Raw genomic sequence first — 10872 nt, 5'->3', positions numbered from 1 at the left:
TGCTTGAGGGTTTTTTGTTGTTGTTTGGTGGGATTTTTTTGTTGTTGTTGTTTGGGTTTTTTTTTTTTACATCTGAGCACCATCATGAGTTCCTTGCTTTGCCAAGATAGTCCCCTGATACATCTGCTGGTTCTCCTGAGTATCAGGACAGATCCTCCTTGTGTCTTGAATGGTTTCCATAAAAAAGGCAATCTTTGGATGAACCCAGCCTTGTGATGTTTTTTTTTTTTTGGGTTTTTTTTTTTTTTTTTTTTTTTTTTTGTTAAAGAGAGCCATATCTGGGCTGGCACTGAAGTGAAAATTCAACCAGGAAATTCATAACACCAAGTATAAAACAGACACTGTGCAATTCTTCAGAGACTTCTTTATCAGCATAACTCCACTAAAAGCTTCAAGTAATATTTCTACTGTTCAAAAGTTCTTAAAAACATTTCTTAAATTCATACCTTGAGTTTCAGCTTGCTGTGTTCAATCAAATGTTTGTTATTATAATACTGAACGATATGGAATTTTACCATCTCAGAGAGAATTTTTCTGATTTTTCTCCATTAAGATTCAGATGAAACTGAAGCCTTCAAGCTCTGAAAGCCAAGCTTGTACTGTACTCACATGTCACATTTCCATGCTGACAGTGGAAACTCAGCAAACTGCTTCACACCCCAGTGCCACAGGCCCTGCTCTCAGTCTTTTTGCTTAATAAGACATGAGAAACAAGTGCTGGTTCAGTGCAGTGTGGGACTCATGAAAACATGAGGAGATAATGAGAAATGTGTGCATTTCCCAGATGGTGAGCGATGAACACTTCCTGCCCTACCCAACAGCAGATACAGGAAGCATCACCCTCAGCACCCAGAAGTCGCTGTACTGCAGATTTTTCTTTTTTTTTTTCCTTTCTTCATCCAGATGTCAGCCAGTCTGGCTGAGAACCAAAAGTCCCCTGATTTCACAGAAATTCAACAGTTAATTTATTTCAGATAGAAAACCCCAGAAAGAAAAGGATCAGGTTTCTGATAAACGGTGTAAGCTTGCTACAGTGTAATTAAAAAATGGTCATAAAAAAGAGGGAATTACTGGATATGCTTGTCAGTGAAATGTGCTTTAGTATGGTGAGGAAATACACATCTAATTCTTTGCACTGACTGTCATTTAAACACAACCCTTAATGCCAACAACATTTATCATAAATATTCATATCATTTTTCTGTAAAGTCAAGTCATGAAAGTTTGCAAAGATGCCATAGAAAAAATAATAACCGTAAGAAAAATTTTATTCAACAAAGTTTCAAATCAAAGGCTTCCAGTAGGTAATGGTGACTTGCAACAGCCATGTGAAGCAGTCAGAGAGGTTGGGGACACAACTAAAGTCACAAAAACTGAGAATACAGCACCCATGGAGACATTTAGAGGTTGAGACAGACAATGGAAAGACCTGTTGTCATCTCTTTACAGATCCAGTAGGCCTACAAGAATGGATGCAGGGACTGGATTGTATTTTAGTCCCCGTGTGATTCATAAAAACAGGGAAAACATCATTGTGTGCTCTCCACAATTACTTGGCTCCTGCCACATTTCTCCTTCACTGTCTTGGTACAGAAAAAAAACCCCAAACTCCACAAGGTTCCCTCAGACACTAGGGGAAACCCTACAAAAAAAAAAATCCCCTAAAAGCATTCTGCAGATACTTCAGAGACAGATGGGGGAATTTTGGGCTGAACTGGAATTTTGCAGGAATGTTCCTGCATTGCCATTTTATAGTGAGGAAGGGAAAAAGCTAAAAACAGATTTCAGCAAAGCTCTGGTCCCTTGTCCTTCACAGTCAGGTCTCTCATTGACCCTGTGCTACAAGACACTCTCAGGTGGTGGATCATTACTCAACGTTTAGCTTGTGGCATTCCTTGATGCAGGTTGGCATTAGGCTCCGCTTTTTTTTCAAATCCAGAACTCTTCCTGAATTTTGAGGAGTCTGATGCCATTCCGCCCTACTCATGCCTTACTGGCTGCAATATTAGAACTCATTGAATTAATCAGGAACAAAATCTAACATGGGGAACATCTTAATTTCAAAAAACCCCCCAAAAAATAGCCCTCAAAAAGATCCAATTCTCAATTAAATCAGTCCAACACCAAAAATGAGTCTGCTAAAACCAGAAGCAAGATTTTGATCTTGGTGGTTTCAAGATTTCTTTCCAAAAAACTTTTGCTTGTAGCAGAAATTAATTCTAAAAATAATTCATAATGGCTACCATGGCTACTCTGTTATGGACTGACTACATAATATGAGAGAAAATGTTAACATTTCAAAATAATATCACTGCAGCTCAAAAGCACCCACCGCCCTTTTTTATTTCCTCTCCCACAGAAACTAGTTTCTATTTCCCTTAAGTGCTAGAGAGATGGATTATCAGTGGCTGATTTCTTTAGGTCACATTAGAGACAGATGCATTTCAGAGAAATCACTTGTTTTCACAGCCAAGCCAGCGCTCAGCTGCGTGACGGGCAAGGGCAGTTCTGCAGTGGGGCAGCACTGCCTGACTGGGCACTCGAGCTCAGCACAGGTGGGGTCAGATTAACCCCTGGGAAGTTTATGCTCAGCAGCAAGAGTGCAGCAAAGCTGAAAATTGGCCACACATGGAAGACAACAACTTCCCTAAGCCAAAACAGAACAACTCAGAAACAAAGTGAGGCTGAAATGGAGAATGAGCAAGGGTAAGGCCAGACAAGAGTGACCAAAAAGAAACAAAAAAGAGGTCAGAAGCAGAAGCTAGAAATAATTTTGACCAGCAAATGGGACTTGGAGTTCACGGAACTTTTTGCCCTCTTTGCTTTAACCGAATCTGTCCAGTGTTGAACTTGGAAATTTTCTCACATTTTTTCACTTTATCTCTACCAAGTGGTCTCCAGAAAGAATAGAAAACGATGCACAGAAACAGGCCGAATATTAACAAATATTTGTAAGTATATCCTGTGCACATAAAATTGGAGTAATTACTCATCACAAATCTACAAGAAATCTGGAAAAGAGTAGAAACCAGCTGGTGACAGCCAGTTATGGTACTGTTCCTGCAAGAAGTTTTCTTGTGTCCTTTTACTGGACAGAATCAACTAAGACAATGCCAGCCTTAAGACAAAGAGGGTTTTGTATCAAATAATGATATTATTCTAATAAACTCTAAAACTGTAAGGCTTAAAATATTTTTGCAATTTCCTGTAATAATAGGAAAAGTGAATAGTTATTAAGTGAGGAAGTCTTTAAAGCAACAATTGGTTATCATCCATGAAACAGAGAAAAGTATATTTGTTGATTAAGTTTGTGGGAGATGAAAAAGGCAGGTCTGTTACCAACCATCCCATAATGAAACTGAAAGAAATCCAGAAAATTAGGAGTGAAGAAGTTACATGAAAAGCTTTCTGCTGTGTCAGAATATGACTATTCCTTATGGCATCATGTAAAATCCCACTAGGCATTTTTGTCTACAGGAAACAAGGACAGTGACCCAATATTCAATATGGATGAATGCATATGGGTTTGAAGCACTGTATTTTTAAAGTTCAAATAAGCAGCACTTTCGTCACTAGAAATGTCAAGTCAGAGTATTCAGGACAATAGAATAATGAAAACTGTAGGGAGTCAACATCTAATCCACCTGTGCAACCTAGTCCAACTCTCTCATAAAGCAGAACCACTTACCAAAGTCAGAGTTAGCAAAGAATTTTTCACTTAGGAAACTCCATGCAGGTCTCTCCCTGGTTTTTCTGTGGTCTGTAGAAGGAGAATGTTGCTGCAGCAATAAAACAAAAATTCTTGCCAGCCCTATGAATCTTAAAGTTCCTCTTTTCCCTCTCACTTCAGTTGTACATGTACCTCAGTCTCGTACACAGGTTTTCCCATTGTTGAGATTGGGAAATTTGCACTGGGCTTTACAAGTAAAACCTTAAAGATGAGTAGGTTTGCATAAAAGAGTGAACCAGAGTCAGTGAAACATTCCATTGAGAAAAAAAGAATGCCTGAAGATCCAAGTTACTCAGAGGAAGAAAGCATTTGTCCACAAAATAGGAAAAAAGGGACGGATAATCATAGTCCCATATTGATATGTCTGCTAATGGATAGAGTAGGCTTTGGTTTTGCAGAGTTTGAGCAGCATTTACAGGAAGGCAGGAGGCTTTACATAGGGGCTTTACATTGTCTTTACACTTTTAGGAACCTAAGCTAGGAGCTTATGTGCCAAATGTTCATCCTTTCTCCAAAGCAGACACTCACAACACCCAGTCTTCTTTCTTCATTTGTACATTTCTACATGTACCCTCCTGCATGAATCATTACACATGTTTACAAATAGATCTGGCTTAGGCTAAACCAGAGAGGCAGCACTGACTTTTTTTTTTTACTGAATTTGTCCAGGAATAAGGAGAGCAAGCAGCAATGCAGAGATTGGGGTTTTAGTGATGTAGCATACTGGAGAGGACTCCCCAGTGTGTTAAGAGCACTATTAATTTGGGGTATGAGAACAGCGGAACATAAGGACATCAGCCAATTCCAGGTGGTCTGCTTGGCAGGCACAACTTTTTCCTCATTCACAGCATAGTATTCAACCTATTCCTACTTCACTTTTGACTGTATTTGAGTCCAGTAGCAACAAGACTGCGAAGCAAAGGTCACCACCTCCCCTAGGGTCCAGTGGTGTGGTATCTCTGCAAGAAACAAGTCACCTAAGAGTTATCCCATACTACCACTGGCCTCCTCCAACAAATAAAGTACCTGGAAAGCAATTCAAGTATTGTGTGACCTGGAAAGCAATTCAAATGCTGTGGGACAGCAGCATTACCCTGATGCAAATTACAAGAATGCTGTTTTTTCTTTATTCAAGACAATATTTATTGCAAGAAGGTGAAGTGCAATGAGACTCAGTAGCACGAGAATTCCTTTCTACAGGAAGGTCTGACTCAGCACCTGTTGCATGCATTGATATGTTCAACAAATCCCAAAGTGAAAGACAATAATTGCATTTTAAATGGAGAAAAGACATTCCTCGTCTAGTAAATGAACTGTCAACAGCCCATCATTGATACCAGGTACAAAAAAGCAAGCCATCCTGTACCCTCACTCTCACAGAACTTCACTGGTGGATTACTTATAATGACCGGCTGCCATAAGTTCAAGACATTGCCCTACTTTTAGCCTGAGGCTACAGAGCTCTGGGAGATGAGATGGGTAATTATTTTCCCTGATGTTTTTTACCCTTTTGTTGCCCTCCTCTGAGAAGGGTTTGGATGCATCGTCCTTCTGACCTTGCCAGCAATGGAACATCCTTCCGAGGACAGCTCCTAAGTGAGGGAGCGTGATGAGACGCTGAGGGGGGCAAGAATGTCAAAACCGAGCAGGTTAGATATGAAAACAAACCCGGCACTGATAACATCTCTTCCTTCCTTCCTTTTGCGCCCTGTTCTGGGGGGTAAGAGCAGTCAGTAAACACCTCTACCCTGGCACAAAGGGCAGTGTTCACCTGGAGATAAATATTTCCTGCAGACACACTTGTGTCACTGCCAGCAGTCAGTGGATAGCTGCTGTGGTTAAACCCAGCCCGGGGCTGGCCGTCTGTCCTGGCACATCTGTCTGCAGCCCTTGGCACTGCAGCTCCAGAGGAAGCCGGGGATGTGTCAGCAGCAATCACCGTCATATGCAGCCCTGCACACATCATTCACGAGCTATTCATAAGTAATCAAAGTTGCCCACGTTATTTAGTAAAAAAAAACAAACCCAAAACAACAACAACAACAAAAAACACCAAAAAGGAAAAAAAAAAATTTGAAACATCACAGAAAAAAAGAACTCAAGCAAACTAGCAGAAATTGAGATGCTCAGGGGCCACATTAAGTATTTCAATGTCTAAATCACCACTCTGGGCAGATAGAGAGTTATGCTTAATTCTTTGTCTTTATATCCATGGCTGCTTTTATGCAGTGGAGCTTAAGTATGTACAAACAACTCGCACCTCCCTCAAACAGCTTGTAATACTCACATTGTGTTTACAACAACAGCTCTATCCTAATTAATATTTATACATGCCAAGTCACTTAAAATTAGGGAGGTATTCCTGAAATATGGCATTGTGCTTCCTAAGAACCTGAATTGCAAAAATTAAACCAAATTAAATAAGTTCTTGCTGCTTCAAAACCCCTTCCTGGGAAAACCACATCGAAATATTTTCGCACAGCTTGTCCAACCAAACCTGTTTAAGGTAATGTTGAGCAACAGGGGACTTGCAAATAGGTTGTTGCATATAGAACTTTATTACTGGGGTATGTTAAAGTACCTTCCCCTTGTCTTCTGCCCACCTAATCAACTAAGAAGTATGAAATTGCAGGACACAGGCATGCAACAAGTGAATTTTGTCAAGAAAAAACTGCAGTATTTGCAGTTCTGTTGATCAAACCAAAAACTACTTCTGACTTGCAAGTACCCATCAGAAAGGGACAAGAATTCAAAGTTCTAGAGGGTTTTGTTGGTGGGTTTTTTTTGGTAACAGACATACACAGTGACACATAACAACCCCAAAGCAATTCAGCCTCATCTGGTATAACCTCAACCACGAGACACTGCTGTCTGTTTTTTTTCTCAAAAAAGACTCACGTCACTGAGCACTGAAAGGGGAACTTCCAGAGTCTGTGATGAAGATACATGATAAACAGCTCTGCTCACCCCAGCTCCCAGGGCTGCCTGCGTCAATAAAAGGCAGCAGCAGAGGCAGGGAGCTGTCACTTGGGGCTGGAGGATCCTCATGGCCAGAGGTGCTTCATGTTAGAGCCAAGGAAAATGCCTGGATTCTTTTTCTCCCATGACAACATGACTGAATTAAATGGAAAAGAAGATTGCAAGCTTGCAAAAGGCAAAGTCCATAAAAAGAAGCAAAAGGCTTTGTAAGTATATGCACCTTAGTATAAAACTTAATGTATTAGAAATGCAAATAACAATCCACTAATTTTGGGGATTAAGAATTAGTGCTGCAGTTCAGGTTAAATGAACAAAACCTGCTCAAAGCCCAGGACTACAACATCATTTTAAAAAGCTTGAGCTGAGGCATACCAATTAATTGATTACATTAAGTAATCCAAAACAGAATTTGGATACAGTAGGGGCCCTCAGTATTTTTTTTTAATTACTTGGATATGTAACTTCTCAGACTTCAGTAATAGAATGGAGCTGTCTCTGAAAGTTTGAAGAAAATTTAAATAGAAGTTAAGTGCTACTGCAATTCTAATTGATTAAAAAATGTTTGTTCATTGTTTCAGTGGTGCAGATCTCAAAAGTTATTTGAAGTGCATGGTGCCACATATTGAATCTGGGATCAAGACTTCCAGCTCTAGAAATGTCGTGTAAGTATGGAAACCCACTGAGTTATAAAATGCAATCATAGCTAGATTAGTGCATGGTAAATTACTTCATTTCTAAACTACTTCTAGAACAACAAATACTGTAAAAGCATCTAGAATTTCCAAAATACAAGAGAGGTGAACATTAGTAGTTAGAAACTACTCATGGAGTTAAGGATTTTTAATTAGTGATTGGATCTGTCTGCATCGAACAGTGAGGAAGAAGGCACTACACTTAAATCCATTTTTATCAGAGGGACACTGTAACCATTCTCTAAAGTTTTACAAGAAAAAATGCTTCTCACTTAAATGAGGAGTAGGGGTATTACCATTCTTATTGCAAAAATATGGAAACAGAAGTAGAGGTACAAAATAATTTTATCATAATTACAGTAAAAGACTGTTTTCCTGGGAATAGAATTCAAGATAACATCATAGTTCCAAATTTTTTCCATTTCTGATTATTTTTCTTGACATGGCCTGTCTCCAGGATCTCAGATTATGACAAAGACATAAATTTAGTAAAATACCTGGAATATAATACCTGGAATATAATAATAAATTATAAACTTTGACTCCTTCCAACATACGAACAAAACCCCATGGTTTCTTCCCTAAAGCCTTTTCTTTTTCTTGTCACCTTAGGCTTTCTGCAGAGGAAGTTATTCAGTGGTCACAGTCTTTGGAAAAGCTCTTGGCCAGCCAAAGTAAGTCTGTTACCTCAGTATGACTTGGTTCTGACTCTAAGGACAAAGTTTTATCTAATCTCACCAAACAGGAAAAGCTGTAGCATTGTATAGAGTCAGACAATGGGCAGGTACACTTCAGTTTTTTACAGCTCTGGTGTAACTTGGACACTGCTACAGCTTGGCTTCCAAGTTGGGTTTTGGGGTCGCTTTCCATTTTCAGTACAGCTATTAACCCCTAAATAGCTCATTTTGATCAGTCTTTAATCCTTGGATAATCAGTTTAATCAATTTAGGACAATCAGTTTAATCTGGAATTTCTCTCTACTTACACCCTAAGACACTTCATTTAGGAAGGACTACAATACACTGTTACAGGATCAGGATCCAGAGCCTAGATCTAAAAACACTGAACATGATTAGGAAGACTCCCAACAGCCTTAATATTAGAATATCTGTTGTACGATGAAGAAGCGAAGATCAGTGTATTTTGGCAAGATTTTTCATCAGATCTCAATACAAATCCTGGTATTTATTTTCTCCTCCCTGGTCACAAGTATCATACAGTAAATAATTAATTATTTGTGTTGGCTTTAGGTGGCCAAGGTGTCTTTCGGGAGTTCCTGAAGTCAGAGTTCAGCGAGGAAAACATCGAGTTCTGGTTGGCTTGTGAGGATTACAAGAAAACCAAGTCTGATCACTTACATGGCAAAGCAGAAAGGATTTACGAGGAGTTTGTTCAGTCAGATGCCGTTAAGCAGGTATGTATAAAGCCAGCCTGTGCAGAATTGGAAGGGAGAAGCATAGCTCCACCAAGACGCTCACACACTCACTCAGCGGCATTAGAAGACACAGACACACTTTCAGGTCCCTTCTTGAATCACAGCTACCTGCAGTGCAACATTATCAAACCTCACAAACAGCCACAGGCAGCAGGCCAGTGCTGGGAGAGCCCCAGCAGGGCTCAGCAAAGGCCTCAGCACATGATGCTCTTCATTGAGCCAGCCCAGCTTGAGCCGCTCATGGTACTTGGAGATTCTTTGTGTTTGTGAGTGGAAGCACCACAGAAGAGTTCTTGTCTTTCAAACTATGCTGACCTTCTGGAAAAACTAAAGTTCTGTATGTTGGTCATATCTGAACTGGAGACATTCAACATAGGATTTCTTTTAGTAACTGGAGGTTGTTCCTGAAAGTTGAGCTGTATTCATTCTGACTCCAGAACAAACTACATTTCTATAGTAAACAACAACTTTTGTGCCTAACTGGGATACAGGTATTTGATTTCCCCCAATTTACAATTATTGTGACAATGAGCTGTCATAGAATTCTAAGGCTGCAAATGCATGTATTGACAAAGAGATGTAGAAAAGAGACTACATTCAAACTTAGCTTTTAAACCACATTTTTTTAATATTCCAGATCAATATTGACTATCAGATGAGGGAAGCAACAGCCAAAAAGGCTCAAGACCCAACTCACACAAGTTTTGATGAAGCCCAGAAAACAGTGTATATCCTTATGGAAAGAGATTCGTACCCCAGGTTTTTAAAATCCAAATCCTACCTGAACCTTTTGAACCAGCTGCAAACCAACACTTCAAAATAAAGTATCTGAGGCATGAAGAGCCAAGTAGACTCTGTCAAATATCCTGTGAAGAGATCCTCCAAAGTGGTTGGATCTTGCCAAGGAAAATCCCTGTCTTGGGAGATGTAAACAGCTCCACAGGCAACAGGATGCACGATAAAAGCTGGTGAGGTTTTCATAAGGGTGAGAGCATCACAGGGAGAAAATCCTCTGCTCTCACATGCCACGGAGTCAAGACAGCATGTGGAAACCAAGTTTTGACCTGCACTATGAACACTGAACCCTGTCTTAGGTCCCAAAGAACTGCTGATTGTTAGGAAGTGCAAGACCTCCAAGCTGAGCATTGGGAAAAGATTATTAAGTTCAGAAGAAAAACTAGGATGACTGATAATTTTTGGCATAACAAGAAAATGCCAAGACAATATCTCTTTTAAAAATCTGTGAAGTGTTAATAGGTGTGAGTTCCAGAATGCTGTTGTACTATGCAAATATATTCTAAATGGACGTGTCCTAAAATCTATATGGTTTAAATTATATAAGGTTTGTATAAGCTTTATTTTTATTAAGTTGGTATTCAACAGGCAGGCATGTAGCACCTTTGCTGTTTTATTTATTGAAAAATAATAAGTAACTATTCATTAAAATACAGTTAGAATAAAGATTTATAGTGGTTTTACATCTTATTTGAAGTGATTTTTCCATTGTAGCTACTGACATACTGAAACACACAATTCCTTTCAGTCTCACTGTGTTAATACTCCTCATCTCCATATTCAAATACTAATTTTACCTTCGCCATTTCTCTCTGCAGCTGATACTGACTTACACAGACCCATCCTCACAACCCCCAAAAAAGAAAAGTTGTGATTATGGTTGAAATATGTAACTAAGAACAACAGCACTCCCAAAACTCTAGTGCTGAGGACCTTTGTGACATTGGAGCTTATAATGAAAATAAGTCAAAGAATGTCTTGGTTTTATGAGTTCCCATCACGAGACACTGGTATCGCATGGTTGGCAACACAAGATTTTATCTCACCCATGCAAATTCTCAATTTTTCCAGAATAACATGAGCTTTGTGAGCTCCACTCTGTTCTGTACCAAAGGGAGAAGCTATAAATTCAGAGACATCACCTCCTGGCCAGAACAGACCATGTTCTTATTGCCACCCCCTGGGGACTTTGGACCTCCAGGGCAGAACCAAAATCTGTGTCAGATGCAAAACAGCTGGAA

At 39.6% G+C, this 10872-nt stretch overlaps 1 protein-coding gene across 1 annotated transcript; it reads left to right on the top strand.

The window, feature by feature from the left end:
* The first annotated feature begins 6742 nt into the window (after positions 1–6742).
* On the top strand, positions 6743–10477 carry RGS1 (regulator of G protein signaling 1). Its single transcript, XM_059478260.1, has 5 exons — positions 6743–6915; positions 7288–7371; positions 8014–8075; positions 8652–8815; positions 9474–10477. The coding sequence occupies exons 1-5, from the start codon at positions 6794–6796 to the stop codon at positions 9657–9659; spliced, it is 618 nt and encodes a 205-aa protein (XP_059334243.1). The 5' UTR covers positions 6743–6793; the 3' UTR covers positions 9660–10477.
* Positions 10478–10872: the final 395 nt, after the last annotated feature.

This window comes from Ammospiza nelsoni, chromosome 9 (assembly GCF_027579445.1).
Source record: "Ammospiza nelsoni isolate bAmmNel1 chromosome 9, bAmmNel1.pri, whole genome shotgun sequence".
NCBI lineage: Eukaryota > Metazoa > Chordata > Aves > Passeriformes > Passerellidae > Ammospiza > Ammospiza nelsoni.
Note: the sequence above shows the minus strand (reverse complement) of the source record. Positions and strands in the feature narration are given on the sequence as shown.